The sequence below is a fragment of the Eubalaena glacialis genome, chromosome 4 (assembly GCF_028564815.1).
Source record: "Eubalaena glacialis isolate mEubGla1 chromosome 4, mEubGla1.1.hap2.+ XY, whole genome shotgun sequence".
Classification (NCBI taxonomy): domain Eukaryota; kingdom Metazoa; phylum Chordata; class Mammalia; order Artiodactyla; family Balaenidae; genus Eubalaena; species Eubalaena glacialis.
In genome coordinates this window covers 182702927-182725499 of record NC_083719.1, presented here as the reverse complement: position 1 = coordinate 182725499, position 22573 = coordinate 182702927, and the positions used below count along the sequence as shown (strand labels likewise).

The following is a 22573-nucleotide window of genomic DNA, read 5'->3' as shown; positions in this document are numbered from 1 at the left end:
ATGTATCCATCCACCCACTCATTGACCCACCTACTCATCCATCCACATATCCATCCATCAATCTATCCATTCTTCCATTTATCTATTGATCCACCCACCCACCCATCCTTCCATCTACCTACCTACTCATCCATCCATCCATCCATCAACCTACTTATTCATTAATCCATCCATCCATCCATCCACCAACCCACCTACTCACCCATCTACTCATCCATCCACCCATCCGTCCATCTATTCATCCTTCCATTTATCTATTTATCCATCCACCTATCTACCCACCTACTCATCCATCCATTAACCTGCTTATCCCTCCATCCATCCATCCATCCACACATCCATTCATTCATCCATCCACTCTCCCATTCATCCATCTACTCAACCATCCATCCACCCAGCTACCTATTCATCCATATACCCTTCCACCCACCCACACACCCACCATCCCTCTCTCCCCCCATTCATTAGCTCATTCAGGCATGCACTCAGCAATATTTAAGTAGGGTCTAGGAGGTGCTGGGCACTAAGGGATAAAATACAAGGTGTGGTGCATGTGTCACTGGTGGCACCCAAGACCATTTTAAATGCCTCATGTCAACCCTTTTGTTAACAATTATTTTCACGTGGATTCGGAAAATCGGGACATGAAAACCGTGACTTCACAGGTATCATTTAGGATAAGACTAAGTTAAGAAGAGGAATCAGTCCATGCAAAGTGCATTTGAAGAAAAAATATTAAGTCAGGCAAAGATTACAGTACAGTGAGTACCCTCGTGTTGCAAAATTTGTAAGCAAGGTGTGCCACTCTGAAGTTTGGGGGAGACCCACAATCAGGAAGCTCCCAGAGGCTGGGCTGCTTACCTGGTGGCTGAAAGCCCCGCCCTCTAATCACACGGTGGGCCCAGCCCCCCATCCAGAGTCCCCTCATGAGCACGCACTGCCAGGGCGCCTGGTGAATGAGACACTCCCACCTCTGGAAATCCCAAGAATGTAGAGGTGGCTGAGGAGTCCGGCTCTGGTTACAACCTGTGCACGGTTTCCCAGGCCTGACCACAGGCAGTCACAAGGCTTTACCTGGAGGGCATGGGGGCGGAGGCTGGGGGAGCTGCCCTCCCCACTCCACATCTGGGGCACGATGCACCGGCAGGCTCTGAAGGCGTTGCGGTCAAGGACTCCAGCCTCTGGTCAGGCAGGCTCTGCACATCTCTGCATTCCCAGCCCAGGCTTGGTCTTCAGACCTCTGACTCCTGAGGGAGGGAGGAGGGGGAAGCCTGGAGCCACTTCCTGGCTCTCTGACTCCGTACTTTTCCGTTCCTGGCCCTTCCACCTCCCGAGGCCAAGCCCTGGGTGTTTTTTTTTTTTTGCTTGTTTGTTTGTTTTTGGTTTTTTTGGCCACACCATGCGGCATACGAGATCTTAGTTCCCCAACCAGATCAGGGATCGAACCGTGCACCCTGCAGTAGAAGCACGGATTCCTAACCACTGGACCGTAAGGGAAGTCCCTGCAGGCGCCTTTTGATCGGGGCTCCCCACACAGGGAAATGAACCCCACCCCTGCGCTGACCCAGGGGCCCCTCCGCGGTTCCGTTGGGGAGGGACGGAGAGGGGCCCTTGGCGTTTTCTCTGGCCTGGGCTCTTACCCCACCGCATTGAGCAATTAAAAGCGGATGCACTCTACTGTTTGGCTCGTTGTCTTAATTGGCTACTCCGACCCCTGGCTGCTCAGATGAGATGCCTCTCAGGCTCCAGGGACCGGCAGGCAGCCAATCCATCGCTGAGCAGGCGTGGGCTGGGGGCTGCGGACTCACATTCACGGTCCCTTAGCGCGGAGTGAGGATGGGTGGGTCTGGCCCCTGCGGCCGCGGTGGGGGCGGGGCGAGTCAAGGTCAGCAGCCCGTGCACAGTCCGCCCTCGCCCTGACCGCTAAGCTTCTCCCCTCGCCCCAGGAGCCACTTAGAAAGCAACCCAGGGAACTCCCTGGTGGTCCAGTGGTTAGGACTCGGCACTTTCACTGCAGGGGCCACGGGTTCGATCCCTGGTCGGGGAACTAGGATCCTGCAAACCAAGTACACCTGCTGCAAACTCGGAGGCACTCGGCAAGCCATCCTGCGGAAAATCTCTCCCTCCGCCACGGTGCATCTTCTGGAAAACGGATGCCGGTGTCTTGATGGGACTCACTTATGAACCAGTGTCAGTGTTGGGTTTTTTTTAATATATAAATTTATTTTTTTATTTATTTATTTTTGGCTGTGTTGGGTCTTCGTTGCTGCACGCAGGTTTTCTGTAGTTGAGGAGAGCGGAGCTACTCTTCGTTGCGGTGTGCGGGCTTCTCATTGCAGTGGCTTCTCTTGTTGAGGAGCAGGGGCTCTAGGCGCGCAGGCTTCAGTAGTTGTGGCTCGCGGGCTCTAGAGCGCAGGCTCAGTAGTTGTGGTGCATGGGCTTAGTTGCTCCGTGGCATGTGGGATCTTCCCGGACCAGGGCTCGAACCTGTGTCCCCTGCAATGGCAGGCAGATTCTTAACCGCTGCGCCACCAGGGAAGCCCCAGTGTTGGTGTTTGTTTTTTTGTTTTGTTTTTTTACATTTTATTTATTTATTTTTGGCTGCATTGGGTCTTCGTTGCTTCACGTGGGCTTTCTCTAGTTGCGGCAAGCGGGGGCTACTCTTCGTTGCGGTGCGTGGGCTTCTCATTGCGGTGGCTTCTCTTGTTGCGGAGCACAGGCTCTAGGCGCATGGGCTTCAGTAGTTGTGGCATGGGGGCTCAGTAGTTGTGGTACACGGGCTTAGTTGCTCCGCAGCATGTGGGATCTTCCCGGACCAGGGCTCGAACCCGCGTCCCCTGCATTGGCAGGCGGCTTCCTAACCACTGCGCCACCAGGGAGGCCCCAGTGTTGGGTTTTTTAATTCCATCCTTGTGTAGTGCTGTCAGAGGTCTTCCGTAAAGAACAGATGATAGAAAAGAATCTGAAAAAGCATTTATATATAACTGAATCACTTTGCTATACACCAGAAACTATTGCAACATTGTAAATCAACTATACGTTAATTAAGAAAAAAAAAAAAAGAGCAGATGAGAGAGAACTTTGAGAACCACGGAGAGTAATTTAGACTTTACTTAAGAGCCAGCCCTTAGAGGGTCACAAGACACAAAAGGCTGTTAGGAAAAGAATCGGGGCGGGGTGGGGGGTGCGGGTGCAGAATTCCCTGGCGGTCCAGTGGTTAGGACTCTGCGCTTTCACTGCCAGGGCCGGGTTTGATCCCTGATCGTGGAATTAAGATCCCATAAGCCACAGGGCATGGCCAAAAAAAAAGAGGAAAAAAAAAGAAAAGAATCTGGGGACCAGCCCTGGGAAATCAGCTTGAATAATAATCCAGGTACAAGGGCACCAACGTGGGCCTGGCAGAGCAGGAGAGAGAGAGAGAGCTGGGCTCTCAGCACCGCGGGGGTGTCCTTTGTCGTGAGGGCCCATCCCGGGTGCTGTGGGGTGTAGAGCAGCCACCCTGCCCCCACTTATTCGATACCAGGAGCCCCGCCAAGTGATGACATCCACAGATGACCCCAGACTCTGTCCAGTGTCCCCTGGGGGCAGAATCACCCCAAGCTGAGAACCACCGGACTAGGTAATAAGGTCTGAAGAAAGTTCCAGTGACAAAGCACATGGACTCACACAGTTCTATTGCGGTCATTTCTTTTCTTGCTCAAGATTCAATATTCTTCTCTCAGGCCATGTTCGGCTACTCAGACCACCCCCTGAACCGCAGTTTCGGGCTGCCCTTTGACTACAACGGGACCCTTGACGTCCTCATTGCCCCGGGCCAGAAAGGCATCCTGATCTTCTGGTTTGAGAAGAGCCTGCTGGTTTCCCGAAACGCAGGTGAGCGAGGCCCAGTCTCAGGGCGGGGCAAGCACAAGCGGTCATTTTTTCTCTCCCCTGACCTGAGTGGATGACGACAAGCTCATTGTCACTTTGCCACCCTCACTTCGACCCTCCAACCCCCATTTTCCTCCTCCTGGGATATTTAGGCCCTGTAGGTAGGTTCTGAAAGTCACTGGATGCCTAGGACAGAGGGGCCAAGTCCAGGAACTGCAGATCTTGTTTTGAGGCCTAGGCACATGAGCCCCAGCCTACCAGCCGAGTAAGGAGAAGAGCAAAAGGCAGCCCCCCAGGAGGAGGTGCTGTCAGGGACCTCTGGGTACAAAAGTGGCTGCCAGAGCACCCACAATTGCAGCACACCCCCTAGTACCAGTCAGGCCACCTGAACACAGCTGTTTCCTTCCAATGCAAGAAAAGGGCTTAGGGCTAGCCTGGCCATGGGGGGGTTGGGGGGCATTCCAGAAAGAAAGTTCTGCCTGATTACATGTTACCTGCAGAGTAAAAGGCATCCTGCAGTTCAGCTGGTATCCAGTCCATTCCTCAGAGCTCTCACATCAAGAAGATTGGAGGAGGGGGGTCGCATTTTCTTAAACCAAATGTATTGTGTGTGATGTTTTATAGCATTGCATCTCACGGCTGCATTTTCCTTGATTCTTTATCATCTGAGTCGTAAACCGAGGGACCAGGTGGGCAGCAGGGGATCCCCTTCCTAATACGTGCACATGTCTCGCGATTTGCCCTGTCGTCTCCTAGGTCAGCTGGTCAACCCTGTCCAGGTGCGAGAAGGACAGCACATCTTGTATTCTTCCATCTTTGAAGCCAACATCACCATCCACAGCGTCGCTGCCAGTGCGTGCCCGACCTGTCGGTAGCTTTCTAGAAGTGCTTTAGACCTGACTTATTCACCTCTGACCCCCTAGATCCAGCCTGGCCAAAACAGAAACAAAACACGGTTATTACACATTCTGGAACTCAGAGCAGAAACTTTTGTGCCCTTTCACAATGAAATGGAATGTCAGTTGGATAGCGTTTGCTGGGGCTGCTCTAACAAAGCACCCCAAACTGGGCAAATTAGAACAACAGACATTTACTGTCTCCCAGTTCTGGAGGCCAGAAGTCTGAGATCAAGGTGTCGGCAGGGCCAGTTCCTTCAGAGGCCTCTCCCCTCGGCTTGCAGACGGCCATCTTCTCCTTGTGCCTTCCCATCATCTTCCCTCTGTGTCCAAATTTCCCCTTTTTACAAGGACGCCAGTCCTATTGGATTAGGGCCGACCCAAATGACCTCACCTTAACCGTATCACCTCTGTAAAGACCCTGGCTCCAAATCAGGCCACATCCTGGGGAGGTCCTGGGGGTTAGGGCTTCAACATATCTTGTTTGGAAGGGACACAATTCAGCCCATGACAGATGGCACCCCTAGGAGTTCTTTGCCAGTGAATTGTTGTCCTGCTGCTGTCCTGCTGGTTCAGTCAGGCAAAATGAAACCCACCAGTGTAATTTTGCTCCTCACTATTTGAGGCAAATAGTGCAGCAAACTGTGGAGTCATGTGACCTTTCTTTTTTTTTTTTTTTTGGCCACGCAGCGTGGCATGTGGGATCTTCCCTGTCCAGGGATCGAACCCGTACCCCCTGCAGTGGAAGCACGGAGTCTTAACCACTGGACCACCAGCGAAGTCCCCGTGTAATTTTTTAAAAATATTTATTTATTTTTTTATTTGGTTGCACCAGGTCTTAGTTGTGGCAGGCAGGCTCCTTAGTTGTGGCTCACAGGTTCCTTAGTTGTGGCATGCGAACTCTCAGTTGCAGCATGCACGTGGGATCTAGTTCCCTGACCAGGGATCGAACCCGGGCCCCCTGCATTGGAAGCGCAGGGTCTTATCCACTGCGACATCAGGAAAGTCCCACCCATGTAACTTTTAAGATCCCATATTTCCCTGTTTGCCCATCACTGAGTTACCTCCTACTGTCTATGTCCATTTATCTGTTAAACGTTAACTTATCATGATAGAAAGTAATGATATAAAAGTAATTTATAATTGTGCCAGTGATGCATGGTCCTTTAAAAGTTTTTTTTTTTTAAACATTACAACTATAATTAAAGTCCTTTTGACCAGCTTTTTGAATCCAGGCCCCTCTTTGGCTTCCTAAAGGTCATCACTGTTAGGAATCTGGAAAGTAACTTTTTAGCCAGTGGAAAGCCTCACAACGTGTATTAAATATGGACCTGCTGAAAATGTACAGTGCCGTCTGTGTAGCTTGTTGTGGTTGCTTTTTTTTTTTCCTTTTTTCCCCATTTTTTCTTTTCATTTATTGAAATAGAGTTGATATACACTATCATATTAGTTTCAGGTGTACTACATAGTGACTTGACATTTGCCTACATTATGAAGTGATGAGTCGCAAGGATGTAATATACAGCATAAGGAATATGGTTCATATTATTGTAATAACTTGGGAGGGGGATAGAGGTGGTGGTTGCTTTTTATGTAAATGGTATCGTATTATCGTGTGAGTCATTCTACTGTTTGCCTTTTCCATTACCCATCATTTTCTTTTTTATTGTGGTAACAACACTTAACGTGAAATCTACCCTCTGAACACATTTTTAAATGCGCAGTACAGTTTTAAGTATAGGCACAATGTTGTCCAGCCAATCTCTAGAATGTATTCGTCGTGTGTAACTGAAACTCTGCCCCATTAAACATGAACTCCCCATCCCCCTCCCCCAGCCCCTGGCCCCCACCATCCTACTTCCTGTCTCTATGGATGTGACTCCTCTAGGGACCTCCTGTGAGTGGGACCACACAGTATTTGTCCTTTCCAATTTCTGCACATCCTCACCCACACTTGGCTTTCTGTCTTTTTTACTAGGGCCCTCCTAGTGGCTGTGAAGTGGTATCTCACTGTGGCCTCGATTTGCATTTCCCTACTGACTAATGACGTTGAGGGTCTCTTCACGTGCTTATTGGCCATTTGTATATCTTTTCTGGAGAAATGTCCATTTAGACCTTTTGCTTATTTTTTAATTGGGCTATTGGTCTTTTTATTACTGAATTATTATATATTCTGGATACAAGTCCCTTATCAGAGATGGGATGAGAATATATATCAGAGATATATTCTCTCCCATTCTATGGGTTGTCTTCCCCCTCCTTTTTTTTTTTTTAAACCATGAGTACACATCACTTCCCATGTCTAGAATCTTTAATGGTTCCTTATTATCTTTTTTTAAATTTTTAAATTTTTATTTTTTTTATTGAAGTATAGTTGATTTACAATGTTTCAGGTGTACAGCAAAGTGATTCAGTTTCATATCTATATATATAACTGAATATATATATTCTTTTTCAGATTTTCCATTATAGGTTATTATAATATATTGAGTATAGTTCCCTGTACTATACAATAGGTCCTTGTTGATTATCTATTTTATATATAGTAGTGTGTATCTGTTAATCCCAAATTCCTAATTTATCCCTCCCCCTTTTCCCCTTTGGTAACCATAAGTTTGTTCTCTATGTCTGTGAGTCTATTACTATTTTGTAAATAAGTTCATTAGTATCATTTTTTTAGATTCCACATGTAAATAGTATCATATGATATTTGTCTTTCTCTGACTTACTTCACTTAATATGATCATCTCTAGGTCCATCCATGTTGCTGCGAATGGCATTATCTCATTCCTTTTTCATGGCTGAGTAATATTCCATTGTATATACATATATGACATCTTCTTTGTTCATTCATCTGTTGATGGATATTTAGGTTGCTTCCATGTCTTGACTGCTGTAAATAGTGAACACTGGGGTGCATGTATCTTTTTGAATTAGCGTTTTCACCTTTTCTGGGTATATGGCCAGGAGTGGGATTGCTGGATTGGTTCCTTATGTTCTAAAGAATAGAGTCCAAACTTGCAAGGATTGCATTCAGGTTTGTGTATCTGGAATCTCATCCCATAGCTTACCGCTGCCCTGAGGGGTCCCTTTTCTCCATCTAACTGCTGGCTCTCAACCTGGGGACACTGGGCACTGTCTGGAGGCATGTGTAGTCGTCACGACTCGGGGGGCTCCTGGTATCTTCTGGGTGGAGGCTGGGGATGCTGCTCCACACCCCACTGTGGCCACGACGGCCCCGCCACGACGGCCCCACCACGAAGAACCATCCTGCCCCAGGTGTCAATAGAGCCCCAAACCTTGCTTCTTCTGAAAACTTCCTTGTCTTTTTAATTTTATTTATTAATGATTGATTGATTGATTGATTGAATGACTGACTGTTTTGGCCGTGTCGGCTCTTCGTTGTGGCACGCGGGATCTTGCGTTGCGGCGTGCAGGCTCCAGAGCACGTGGGCTCTGTGGTTTGTGGCACTCAGACTCTCCAGTTGAGGCGTGGGAGCTCTGTAGTTGTGGCACGCAGGCTTAGTTGCCCCACGGCCTGTGGGATCTTAGTTCCCTGACCAGGGATCGAACCCACATCCCATGCGTTGGAAGGCAGATTCTTTACCACTGGACCACCAGGGAAGTCCCTGTCTTTTTTCAACAGAATAAAAATGTACATTGGATCTTGCCATCCCCTCTCATAAGACCTTTTAATGATGTCTTGCATTCCTTGGAACTCTGTATCTGCCAAAGACTGGAAACAACCTCAATGTCCATCAGTGGAGCATTGGTTAAATAAGTTATGGTTCATCCAGGCACCAGAATGCCAATGGGCCAAAGTACACTCATGTACATGGAAGGAAAGAAAAATATATTTCAACTATACTTCAATTAAAAAATAAATGAATAAATAAACTGAACTTGTACTATCAAAAAAAAAAAAAAGAGAAAAAAATATAAAGCAGCTTGAAGGGTCCCAGAATATAATCCTCACATACATAAAACTACTGGAAAGGATGTTTACTAAAATACTAACAGTCGTTACCTACAACAGGGGTCAGCAAACCATGGCCCGTGGGCCAATTCCAGCCCACCACTTGTTTTTTTTTAAATAAAGTTTTATTGGCACATAGTTCCACCTATCCATTTACAAGTTATCCATAAGCTGCTTTTGCAGGGTCCAATACTTGTAAGAGACATCACATGACCAGCAAAACAGAAAATCCTTATCATCTCGTCCTTTTTCTCCTTTTATTTATTTATTTGTTTGTTTGTTATTTATTTATTTTGGCTGTGTTGGGTCTTCGTTGCTGCACATGGGCTTTGTCTAGTTGTAGCTAGCGGGGGCTACTCTTTGTTACAGTGCGTGGGCTTCTCATTGCTGTGGCTTCTCTTGTTGCGGAGCACAGGCTCTAGGCACTCGGGCTTCAGTAGTTGTGGCGCACGGGCTCAGCAGTTGTGGTGCACGGGCTTAGTTGCTCCGTGGCATGTGGGGATCTTCCCGGACCAGGGCTCGATCCCATGTCCCCTGCATTGGCAGGCAGATTCTTAACCACTGTGCCACCAGGGAAGTCCCCATCTCGTCCTTTAAAGAAGAAATTTGCTGACCCCTGGTCTGTATGATGGAATTTGGGGTAATTTTCTAATTTTAATATTTAATATATTTTATATTTTTGTCCATGGAAACAACGCTTGTTTCAATTTTTGTTCTGTCTTGTTTGGTTTTCCCTAGATGAAAATGAACTGGCCGTTTTAACTCGGGAGAATCATTTATACTATGGTAGCCTGGGAATCCTGTCAAGTTCTCTAATCAAAGTAGGTAAAATCCCGGTGCTACCTGGTTGGTAAGGAATAACGGTCTTCCTCTCAAATGTCTGATCCTTTTTCTTTTTCTTTTTCATTTTTTTCTTTTGTCTGATCTTTTTTCTGAAGAAATTGCTCTAGTTATTAAAATAGTAATAATATTTTTAATGGCAATAGTGATAATATAACAGTAACTTTAATTAATTTTACAACTGAAGAGTAGGTGCCTCAACAAAGTGTACTTATGACTTTGCTTGGTTTTTTGGTTTCTTAGGGTTTGGGTTTTTTTTTTTTGGTCTACCTTCTTTAAATATGAATCATAAGAAAAAGGTTAAATCCTCAAAAAAGAATGAGAATGAGCTGATCTCAGAAGTCATTTTTCTCTTAGTTTGCAGACCAAAACATCTGGTCTGAAGAGGCGGTCCTCATGTTCACTGACGTGGGGATGCTTGAAATACTGACCCCGCTTCCTGACTCAACCTTTCCAGCTTTTGATTTCCAGAAGTGCCCCGTGAACATCCAGGCGATTCTCATGGATCCCCAACTCCAAGTTGATGTCTGCAATGTATGTGGTCGTGACTCTATGGATTAATTTCCAGAAAGATGTTAGAGTGTCCATTTCCAAAGGGCCTTTGAGTCCATGGTGATCAGTGAAATGAAAAATAAAAGAAAGGCAACTGGGCCATGTACAGTTTATCGATAAAACACACTTTGTCTAAAACATCCTTTTATGAGATGATGGTGCTAATAGATGGGAACAGGTTTTTTTCATATTTTCTTTACTTGCCACGGTAAAAATGTCAGTCCTCAGCCCTGAGCATTTTCCTGTGGGTCTTTGAAATCACGTGTCTGGCATGTCTGGGAATTGCTGGTTTTATGCAAAGCGCAGGAAAACGAAAGAAAGAGAGAATGAGAGACACAGAGAGGAATCAACAGCAAGGCTTTTGTGCAAATATTTGGCCACTGAAACTGTTCTGAGAAAGATGGCGTTAGCAAGTAGTGTTTCCCCACCGAAAAAGACAAAGTGACTATGTAGCATATCAAGATCCTATGGATGAAAGCTGAAATAGTTGTGAGTCACAAAAATAACACAGTATTGGATAATAAGCTAAAGTATAAAATAAATATACACGAGTCCATACCGATGTAAATAAATGACTGAATAAATAAAGGGATGGGAAACACCTCTCCATCACAGAAGAGTTCCAAATAACATAAGTACATACTCTCTTCTCCAGGAGGTGGCGTTGAATGCCCCCTGCCTGAGTGTGGACTGGCCTTAGGGATTTGCTTTTAAAGAATAGAGTCTGGAAATAGCCTGGCAGACGCCACCTTCACCAGGAGACCAGGATGCACACAGGCAATCATGAGTCCTGTTGCCAGGACAGGACGTTTCAGTTAATCTTGTCATTCCTTGCCAACCCCAGACCTGGAATCAGAAGCAACTTATCAGTTCCCCTCCTAGCACGGCAGGCAACCAACCCACTGTCTTAAAAATGGGATAAATAAAAGGCACGATGCAAGCATTTCTCCTCCTCTCCTTCACACCCTTCTACTGGGTCAGCAAATAGCACAGGGAAAGGGTCTCTTTATAAAATTACTCAGGAGAATATATGAAAACAAAATGATAAGGTATCGCCCTGTGGCAACCCCAGCGTCGGAAAAGAGAGACAGTGGGCCGTTACGTGCCACCTACAGAATATCAATCACCCACTGGGTCTTGCCAACTCGATCCCACCCTAATCTGATGGATCCAGCCACCAATCTGCCAAAAAGGCAGAGCACATAGGAACGTGTGTCCATCTGCCCCAGGAAAATCCAGACGGTGGGAAATCTACAGGTCCCACGGTCTGGGTTCTTCAAAGATGTCTAGAAATGAAAAGGAAGGGGATGGAGGGGAAGCTGTGGATTGAAAGAGACTTAAAAAGACAAAATGTTCGCAAACAGAAAAATTATATCATCTAGGAATGCACGCTTGGCAATAATTCTAGGAAGAAACGCAAGGAGGCAATTACTGCAGAAGTCAGGCAGGGAGTGGAGGGGCCAGGGTACTTCTGGAGAGAAGAGGGGCTGTGTCCGGGTTGGGGGGGGGCGGAACCTTGAGGGTCTTCTGCGGGTGCAGGGTCTAGCGGGGAAGACAGTGGCTTGAGTGACAGCCCAGGCTGCTGCACCTGAGAGACTGGAAGGTTCCATCCCTGGGGAACCCCCTCCTGCCACTGACCACTTGCCCTGTAGTTTGGGGAACAGAGGCTTGATTTGATTGACTGAATGATTGACTGATGGATTTTTTTTTTTTTTTTTTCATTTCTAACTAGGTGGAACTTCTGCAGGGAGAATTTGAAAATAAAATGTATACCATTGATATGAACAGTGAGTTGGAGTTGACGGCCCTCATGATACCCCGGCCCAGCACATCACCAGTCCCACTAGTAAGGACGCTTTATCTGTTTGACAAGTGTTTCTGATACCTGGCATCCCTAGCATCCTTGGCCTCACGTCCTGTGCCCACAATTCCCAGGCTCTGGAAATTCCCTGTCATCCTCCCGGAAGAAACACTCACTCAGGAAGCCCCCTAGAAACTTCTCTTCCTCCTCAACAGTGTCCACGTGCCTGGCCATGGCTGTCCATCTGCCGGCCCAGCCTCCTTTCCCACTACCTCTGTGCCGGCTCTCCACCCTTCTTCGGAGCTGCCCCAGAACCTTTCCAAAAATGCCTTTTCCTCTCAGCTCAGCCAGCGCTGGCTTCCCTTCTGGAGGGGATGCCTGAAAAGCAGTGGGCGTTCCTGGACCTGAAACCCACGTGTCCAAGCCTGGACTCTTGGGTGCAAACAATCAAGCTGAAAACGGGGTGGACCAGTGTAAGGATTCAAGGGGACGTCTAGCCCGCTGGGACCAGGGCCCGCGAGGGGGCGCCAGGCTGGCTCTGGCTCTTGCCTTGTGCTCTCTCATCAACCCCCCTTCCCCCCACCCCGCAGGACGGGCCCCTCCGTGCACCAGGGACAGTTCTGGGTCTTGCAGGGCTGCAACCTCAGGCTGTCTGCACAACGGGACTCAGAGCCACAGTTAGGGGGTGTGGATGACACGGGGGGGGGGGCGCATTTGGGGATGGAACAGGCAGCTGCGTTTGCAGAGCAAGCTGGGTCTTCAGTTTGAAGGGGGACTGGGGTCACCTGTGGGTGCGCCCCCAGCTGCTCCCCGCTGCGCCTGCTGGCGCCGTACAGCGCGTGCGTCTCCCATCCCGCCCCCAGGTGATGGTGAGCAACCCCCATTCCCTGGGGCTGCAGGCTGTCATCTACGAGGACGGCTACACCTATGACGGGAACACCAAGCACAGACTGGTAAGCTCGCCCCTCCCCTTCCCCTCCCCAAATCTGGATCAACGGGAGAGGGGCTCGGCCTTGACCGACTGGGCCAGGTCCAGCCGCCTCACGGTGTCCCTCGTCGGACCTCCTTCCTGCTTCCCTTCCTTACACACACCCAGATAAGGTGCTGCGGAATTTTGAGGGGACACAGCCCCTGCCCCTCCCCCACCACAGGCAGGCCGCAGTCCCCCAGAGAGTGAGGGCGTCAGGTGTCACACAGAAGGGGCAAGGAGGATGTGGCAGGGAGCCTGACCCACCCGGGGAGGGCATGAGACCTGAGTGAGCTGGGTAAACCCAGGCATCAGGAGGCAAACCAGGGCCACCGGGAGGGTCTTGGCTAAATATGGGTCTGGGGGATCCATAGGGCAGAGCCAGGCCTCACAGTCACACCAGGGAGTTGGGACTTGACCCCAGACCACAACAAACTCTTTGGATCAGACCATGTCACATCACAGCTAAGTAGGAGGGGAAACTAAGTCACGCCCCACTGTGGGTCCCCAGGACAAAGGCAGGGAGCTTGGAGAAGGGGGGTCATTCCCATGAGCTTCCAGAAGCCTTTCATGGGCTTAGAACCAGAGGCAGGCTGGATGGCTCCCGGATTCCTCCTCCCAACACCCCCATCCTGCCCTCCATCTCTCCTGAACCCTGATTGTGGGACCACCCTGGGCTGTTCCACTGTTGTAGTTGCGTTTTCTCTCTTGCTTCTGCAGAACATTTCACTGAGGCAGCAGCAGCACTGGGGCAGGGCTGACCCCAACTTCACCTCCAGGTATGTCATCACCCGGATGCGGGTGGGTGGCCCCAGGGTGGCCCCTTAGCAGGAGCCAAGGAATCAGGGCCGAGATCCAGACTCCCCCACTCCAAGGGCAGTAAGGCAAGAATGATTAAACTCTTACAGAAAGACAAATACCATATGATATCACTTATTTGTGGAATCTAAACTGTGACACAAATGGACTTATTTATGAAATAGAAACAGACTCAGATATAGAGAACAGACTTGTGGTTGCAAAGGGGAAGGGGGAGGGATGGGTTGGGAGTTTGGGGTTAGCAGATGCAAACTATTATATATAGGATGGGTAAACAACAAGGCCCTACTGTATAGCACAAGAACTAGATTCAATATCCTGTGATAAACCATAATGGAAAAGAATCTGAAAAAGAATATATATACAGGGCTTCCCTGGTGGCGCAGTGGTTAAGAATCCGCCTGCCAATGCAGGGGACACGGGTTCAAGCCCTGGTCCGGGAAGATCCCACATGCCGCGGAGCAACTAAGCCCGTGCACCACAACTACTGAGCCCGCGCTCTAGAGACCGCAAGCCACAACTACTGAAGCCCGCGTGCCTAGAGCCCATGCTCCACAACAAGAGAAGCCACCGCAGTGAGAAGCCTGCTTGCGGCAACTAGAGAAAGCCCACGCGCAGCAATGAAGACCCAACACAGCCAAAAATAAATAAATAAAATAAATAAATTTTTTTAAAAAAGAATATATATATATGTATAACTGAATCACTTTGCTGTACAGCAGAAATTAACACAACTTTGTAAATTAACTATACTTCAATAAAATAAATGTTTTTAAAAACTCTTTACAAATGGTAGTTTCTCAAAAAATTATATATATGTAAAAGAAACAGCTTGTAAATAACCTCTGAATCAAAGAATTCAGCTCAAATATATTCAGAGAAAAAATGTATAGCCCAAGCACTTTTATTATGAGGAAAAAAATGGACCTAGTGATAAATAAACTAAATATTTAACATAAGGAACTAGGGGGACAACAAAAAGAAATTATGGGAAGGGAATGAACCATGATACAATCTGGAATGTATTAAATAGAGAACAAAAAGACAGCATAGAGTCAAGATGTAAGATAAAGCTGGTTCTTCAGAAGACACCACAATCCTGATGGAGAAAAGACAGAATTAAAACGAACAATAGGAATGAAAAATGAAAATAAAAGTATGGATACCGAACCTGTTAAAAGAACAATGAGAAAACATTATATGCAGCTAAGTGATAATAAAACTGGGGCTCAGATGCTCTTTTCAATAAGTAATTATATATAAATTAACGAAACTGACTCAAGAAGAGGTAGAAACTAGAGGGAGGGTGGTGCCACCACGTGTGAGCAGACGTTCTTGGTCAATATTCTGGACCGACTGGATGAACAGATGAATGAATGAATGGAGAAATGGATGGATGGATGGATGGATGGATGGATGGATGGATGGATGGATCTGTGGATGGATAGATAAATGAATGGGTGGGTTGTCGATGCTTTTTACTGCAATAACACACACTCACATTGCCTTGCAGCATAAAGAGACCCACAATATCAACCATCACTCTGGACATAGCCAACAAAGAAATTTCATGCTTGGACCTTAAGCCACTGGTATGACCAAAACTTTTGCTGTCCCATACTCTTTGTCCTTAGTGTTAAGACTGATGACAGCAGGCCTTGGCTGGCTTGTCCCCTAGGGGCTGGCTAAGCTCACACTCAGTTTCTGGAAATGGAGGTGATTCTGCCCTGGTTGCCAAGGTCACTGCCCCTTCCCCATCATCTTCCCCCAGGGCTATGCCTCAGGACTCACCAACCTCGGAGCAGGTGTACTAGCTGGGGGTTATCAGATGGCGGGACCTTAGCAGTGCCCCATAGATCAGGCAGGCTCTTAGGGCTTGACTCTCTGAGTCCCAGGCACCTGGACACCGCATTGCGACCCAGGCGCAGGGTTTCTGGTTCCTGCTGCGTCAAGTGCGCCCCCTCGTGGGCTTTCATGGTGCCCTCGCTGACCGGGGTCAGCATCCCCATCCCCGCCTTGTCTCTCCCCCCCACATCCCCCCGCCGCTGCAGACAGCCCTCATTTCAGTCGGTTGTGACCTGGAGAAGAAGATCGTCATTCAGAAGTGAGTATGTCGATATTGGGGTGGGGAGGGGAGAAGTGGGAGGTGGCGAGGTGGGGAGTGGGGACTGGATGAGATGGTCACCATTACTTCACAACTGCTAAAATCGGGTGACACTACTCTGTCTGCTTTTGCATATGCTTAACATTTCCATAATGAACAACTCAATAATTAATCCTAACAGATTAAGTTAGAGTCTACAGTGGGTGGCTGCCCCTCCCCCACCGACTTGGTGAAATTTACATGTTCTCCCTGCTCCCTCATCCTTTGCTCATTCCCTTTCTCCCTTTTAGTCCCTGAGTTCCTCATTTTGATTTAAATTGCTCAGAGAGGGCTTCCCTGGTGGCACAGTTGTTAAGAACCCGCCTGCCAATGCAGGGGACACGGGTTCGAGCCCTGGTCCGGGAAGATCCCACATGCCGCAGAGCAACTCAGCCTGTGCGCCACAACTACTGAGCCTGCGCTCTAGAGCCCGCGAGCCACAACTACTGAGCCTGCGTGCCACAACTACTGAAGCCCGCGTGTCTAGAGCCCGTGCTCTGCAACAATAAAGGCCACCACAATGAGAAGCCCGCGCACCGCAACGAAGAGTAGCCCCCACTCACCGCAACTAGAGAAAGCCCGTGCACAGCAACGAAGACCCAATGCAGCCAAAAATAAATAAATTAAATAAATAAATTTATAAAACTGCTCAGAGATTTTGGGTTTAATCGCCTGCTGAAAATTTGAGGAACTTTGCCTCCAGGATCCGTAGTTACTGCAGGGAACGCAGCCATGAGAAACCAAGAAAAAGAAAGGAAGAACCCCTGAAGACTGGCCAAACTGCCACATGTTTTCCCCTTAGGGTGGTGGTGTGCCAGCAAATGGGCGACAGCCAGTTCTGGGGGAGCCCGGATTTGTAGCATTTGCCAATTCCCGTGGTGTAAATGCTCCCATGGAGCCTATAAATCGCTATCAAAGTAAGTCTCTACTGGCTCATGAAACTCCTGAGGATATAACAGCTGGCTCTCAGAGCTGGTAAGAGCCAGCCTCAGCGCTCCACTGCATGGGGCAATAATAAAGTCAAGTGACGGTTTTACCAGATTTTCCCCCCAAAAGGTAAACACTTTATTGAGTCAATAAATGATGTATCAGGGACTTCCCTGGTGGCGCAGTGGCTAAGAGTCCGCCTGCCAATGCAGGGTACACGGGTTCGAGCCCTTGTCTGAGAGGATCCCACATGCCGCGGAGCGAGTGAGCCCATGCGCCACAACTACTGAGCCCACGCACCTAGAGCCCGTGCTCCACAGCAAGAAAGGCCACCGCAATGAGAGGCCCGCGCAACGCAATGAAGAGTAGCCCCCGCTCGCCCAACTAGAGAAAGCCTGTGCTCAGCAACAAAGACCCAACGTAACCAAAAATAAATAAAATAAAATAAATTTTAAAAAAAATAAAAAAAAAATAAATAAATGATGTATCAATATTTAGAACACATGGCAGGAAAGTCTTTAAAACAATCTTTTCAAAGCTGCTGCCATAAAGAGAGTGGGAAAGGTATTTGCCACACGTGTAACTAAAAAAGGACTTGTATCCAGAATTTATAAAGAATTCTTACGAATTAGAAAAAAAAAAAAAAAAAGACAAACATATAGAAAAAAATGGGCAAAAGGCTTGAGCAGGCACTCCCAAAAAAGGGGGGGGGAAAGGCTGATAAACACAAAAAGGTGCTGAAAAAGTGGTCAATTTCAATAGGAAAATAAAAATGAAAGCTACATTAGAGACCGATATTCAGCAGGAGCATGGCAGAATTGACAAAGCCTGGAAGGTAGTACTATAAGGATGGGAACCCCCTGGCAGCCTCAGGAACCCCCAGACATTGCTGGTGGGTGTGTACATTTTTCGGCTGCTTTGGAAAGCACTTCTTTCCACCAGCAAGTCCACTCATGCACATTTGCACTGATCTAGGTTCCAGAATGTTCTCAGCAGCATTACTCTGAATAGCTCCAAGCTGGAAGCAGGCCAACTGAAATGTCCATCGACAGAAGGATGGGTAAACCAAGTGCAGGGTTTTGATACAACAGAATGTCACAGCAGTGAAAACGAACGGGGCAGAATTGCCTGGATGGATCGTACAAATGTGGGCATGGAATCAAAAGAATACATAGCATTATTCTAGTCTTAAAAATCCAAAATCAGGGGAATTCTCTGGCAGTCCAGTGGTTAGGACTCTGCACTTCCACTGCAAGGGGCACAGGTTCCATCCCTGGTTGGGGAACTAAGATCCCACAAGCTGGGTGGCACAGAAAAAAAAAAAATCCAAAATCAGGCAAAAATAAACTACTGTCAGCCCTTGTATCTGCAGGTTCCGCATCCGCGGATGCAACCAGCCAAGGATGGATAGTGTTTAAGTTCGTGGTTGGTTGAATCTGTGGCTGTGGAACCCGAGGATACAGAGGCCCCCACTATGGGACTTGAGCATCCTCGGATTTTGTTATCTACGGCAGATCCTGGACCAATCCCCTGCAGATACCAAGGGATGACTGCATGTTGCTTAAGGATACATGCACAGATGGTAACAGTACAAAGAAAAACAGGGAAAGGATTGTCTCACAAGTCAGGACACCCAGCTCCCAGATCTCCATGTGTAACATCATTCTCCAATACAAGGAATTAGGGCTCCTTGGCGAAATGGCTGATTCTAGGCCAGGCAGGGAAGATTCAAGATGAGCCTGGAGCATCTTGGAGAACAAGAAAGTAAGAAAGCGCTCAAAATCCAACCAGTGGGGAGATAACATATGTCAAAGGGAACAATTCACAATTCTTTGGTCCCGCATGGGTTCAGGAAGCTTCTCACCATCTTTTGTTGCTCACAGTGAAATCTCAGCCTGTTACAATGGCGTCCTTGACCCCGTGGCCCTTCAGGACAACTACAGCTACGTCATTGAGAGGTGAGCCCCCCCCCCACACACACACATGACCATTTGGTGTGCATGAGCCAAAGGCGAAGCAAGAATCATTATTTAAATTTTTATTTATGTATTTGGCCGCACCGCGCCAGCATGCAGAATCTTAGTTCCCCCACCAGGGATTGAAACCCCCTGCAGTGGAAGCTCAGAGTCTTAGCCACTGGACCACCAGGGAAGTCCCAAGAATCATTTTTAAACCATAATGGAAAAGAAAAAAAAACTTTTTTGAAGAAAGGAAAAAAAGAATCATTTTAAAATTGATACCCTGCCAATTGATATCCAGCCCACAAGGAATCCGAGGGAGAGAGCAGACAGGTAGGGAAGGCGGCTGGGCCTTCAGGGAATCAGTGTGATGTGGCAGGGCCCCTGGCCCAGGTCTGCCCAGGCTCTGCCACCTGCTGGGCCAGCCTTCAGACCCCTCCCCAGCCTGCCACCAGCTCCTGGAGCCCGGTCCCCTGTTCATCCCAGCTAGCGGACTTGGCCAGACACTGTCCAGCCAAGGCAGAAGGGGGTGTCCGGCCAAGGTGACCCCCTCTGCAGGGCGGCGCAGAGAGCCCCTCCCACACTGGTGCACACCACCAACCCCCTGGCATGGGAAGACACTCGTGGGTCTTACACGACGTGACCCTCCCCGCTCCAACACAAGCCAAGAGTCCGTCCCCCATCCAGACCCACAGCCGAGACGGAAACCGGCGCTGCTGGACTTGCCAACCAGTGAGGCTGCAGCCAGAGCGCCTGGGGGCACGAGAGTGTGTGAGTCAGGGTCTCCAGAGAGAGAGAAGCCACAGGATGTGTGTGTGAGACAGAGACACAGAGAGACAGAGAGACAGAGACAGAGTGACAGAGACAGAGATTTATTTTAAGGACTTGGTTCCCGGACTGTGGAGGTCTGGTGAGTCCACAGTCTGATGGCGGAGGCTGGGGGCTGGCAGCTCAGGGAAGAGTTGCAGTTCTAGTTCAAGGCCATCCGCAGGCCGACTTCTTTCTTGCTGGGGGAGGCCCATGTTTGTTCTACTCAGGCCTCCAGCTGCACCCACATTAGGGAGAGCACTGCTTTACTGATTTCAATATTAACCTCTGCCCCAAAGAAGAGCCTCACAGAAACACCCAGAATCACATCTGACCACAGTCGAGGTGCTGTGGCCCAGCTAAGTGGACCCGGAATGTCAACCACCGCAGGGGTCCCAAGGTCATTTCGACCATGGCTCTGAATCCCCTGTTCAGACACACCTCCATGATCGTGACCCCATGTGCAGGGAAGAAGCGGGGCTGTGGGTGGGTGGACGTCCGGGCGCCTGGCAGGAACTCGCCCGTGTCTGTGTCCTGCTCTCCCACAGGGAAGCCTACGACCCCAACTTCCGGGGTCAGAAGGCCACGGAGGACCTGGAGGTGCCTTACCACTACGAGAAGCTGGGCTGCCCCATCCTCGTCTACTACGACACCCCATGGAAGCCGGTGGTGGAGCTGTGAGGACCCACCCCCCAGTCCCCCACCCCGCCAGCCCCCGCCGCCCTCACCATCATCACAGGCCCCCAGAGCCGTCTCCACCCCTTTGCTCTGGCCGCATCCTCTCCCTGCCTTTTCCCTCCGTAGCTCTCAGCTCACGCATCCCCTCCCCTTCCCCGTCTTAGCTCGGCGGCCTTAACAAAACACCACAGACTGGGGGGCTTAAACAGCAGACCTTGACTTTCTCACAGTCCTAGAGGCCAGAAGTCCAAGTTCAAGGTGTGGGCAGGCTCTCTCCTTGGCCGCAGAGGCTGCCACTTCCCGTGGCATCAGGGCCCACCCTTATGACGTCACTCGACCTCGATTGCCTCGTTAAAGGCGCACCTCCAAATCCAGTCGCGCTGGGGGTTAGGGCTTCACATAGGAATTTGGGGGACACATTTCAGGCCGTGCCACTCGCTCTGCCCCCTTCCGTGGATTCTGTCTTCCTTCATTCCGTCCCCATCCCCACCCCGCCCCCGGCGGACCGCTGCACTAAATAGTTGTTGACGGACTGAACGGTAGCAGAAGCCACTCACAGGTGGCAACACTTAGGGTCATTAGAACGTCACGTGTTAGCTCCTCGTGGCCTCAGTCCCACACCCAGGTGAGACTGTGGGCCGGGCACGCCCCTAACTCAGAGCTGCCACGTGGTGGGGTGCCCGCCGGCCTGGGGTGAGGAACAAGGGAAGGGTCCCATCAGAAGAGGGGTGTAAGCCCCAACCTGGCAGGAGACAAACGTGCATCCAAAAATAAGTTTTGGGTTTTTTTTTTTTTGGCCCCCGCGTCTTGCGGGGACCTTAGTTCCGCCTCCAGGGATGGAACCCGGGTCCGCGGCGGTGGAAGCCCGGACCCCTAACCACTGGACCACCAGGGAATTCCCCCCCAAATAAGGATTTAGAACAACCCTAATTCACCGCCCTAAATGTATACCTCTGGAATGTTTGCAGGTGTCAAAAAATAAGCAACCCCCAGTCCCCAACCCCGACCCCGACCCCGTCAGCGTCCTGTCCCCACCTGCCACTGCATATCCGCGATGACTGTCCCAGAAGTGTCAGCCTGGTGGGGGGGGTGGCCCTGCCCTGCTCTGCCACCTCCCACCACCCCCAGATGGTCTCACAAGGCAGCAGGGCCCCCAGCCTCCCCCCCCCACCCCGCAACGGCCCCCCAGCAGCCTCGCCTGTGCATGGTGTGTCCCAGGTGGAGGGAAGGAAAGTTCCAGGAGGTGGTCGAGGCCGAGTACGTCCTGCTGGAGGTGAACGGGCTGTTCACGTACACGTACTCCCTGACGGCAGACATGGCCCTCTGCAGTTCCCAGCCGCAGAACTGGACCACCATCGCCAAGACGGCCGGAGACAAAGGGCCCTTCGCCTGGGACCGAGAGGTAGGGCCTGTGCTCTGATTATTCCCAAAACAAGTCGCAGAAGGCGACGACTGGTCAGGCCCACTGTGTGTTGGGGGCCGACTCGGTCTGTTCAGGCTGCTGTAAAGATCACCATAGACCCTGCGGCTTGTAACAGCAGCATTGGTTTCTCACGGTTCTGGAGGCTGAGTCCAAGATCAAGGCGCCAGCAGATTTGGTGTCTGGTTCCTGGGTGGTGCCTTCTGTGTCCTCACACAGCAGAAGGGGCGAGGGAGCACTCCCGGGTCCCTTTATAAGGGTGCCAATCTCCTTCAGGAGGGCTCCACCCCCAGGACCTAATCACCTCCCAAAGGCCCCGCCTCCTAATACATCACCTTCTGGGTTAGGTTTCAACATATGAATGGGGGGGCGGGGCAGACATTCAGTCCCTAGATGGGGCGTCAGGGGATGGAAATGTACGACGCACAAACTCTTTGGGAATCTCTCCCAAGGGAATCGGAGACGATCGGAGGTGTAGGGACGAAGGCGCTCATGGAGCACACTGCTGATGATGTGCAAAATTCTGGAACCATCCAAATGCCCATTATTTAAGGGGCTGATTATATTTACGGTCCGTTCTGCTCAACGAGCGTTTCATATCACGAACGTTGGTTGGTACACGATTGATAAATAAGGTTATGGTGTCAGTGAAAGGAAGACATCGCATTGTTCGTCTGGGGGTGGGGGGGCTTCTGGCGCATATTAATTAGTTTCCATCCACCCTCGGCCTCTCAACGCCAAGGGCAAGAACACGGCGCAATGCGGCCCCGTCACCAGCAGGGGGCGCGCGCTCTTCGCGCCCAAAGCCGGTTCCAGCGCGAATTCCTGGCTCCTTAATTTTGTATTTGCTTTCTTAAAAGCCCGCAGCCTCACCCGTTCCTTACACCCCATTCCATCGAGTGAGTTTGGTCATTTATTT

General features: G+C 49.6%; 1 protein-coding gene across 1 annotated transcript in view; it reads left to right on the top strand.

Annotated features, from left to right (window-relative positions):
* CATSPERD (cation channel sperm associated auxiliary subunit delta) overlaps positions 1-22573 on the top strand; it is a 41164-nt gene that overhangs the window by 12720 nt on the left and 5871 nt on the right. Inside the window, exons 9-20 of the mRNA XM_061189065.1 lie at positions 3723-3873; positions 4627-4722; positions 9481-9563; positions 9940-10116; positions 11867-11980; positions 12799-12888; positions 13623-13681; positions 15235-15313; positions 15773-15825; positions 18675-18749; positions 20105-20233; positions 21453-21636. Coding sequence (XP_061045048.1) covers positions 3723-3873; positions 4627-4722; positions 9481-9563; positions 9940-10116; positions 11867-11980; positions 12799-12888; positions 13623-13681; positions 15235-15313; positions 15773-15825; positions 18675-18749; positions 20105-20233; positions 21453-21636 — 1290 coding nt within the window. The remainder of the gene's footprint in view (positions 1-3722; positions 3874-4626; positions 4723-9480; positions 9564-9939; positions 10117-11866; positions 11981-12798; positions 12889-13622; positions 13682-15234; positions 15314-15772; positions 15826-18674; positions 18750-20104; positions 20234-21452; positions 21637-22573) is intronic.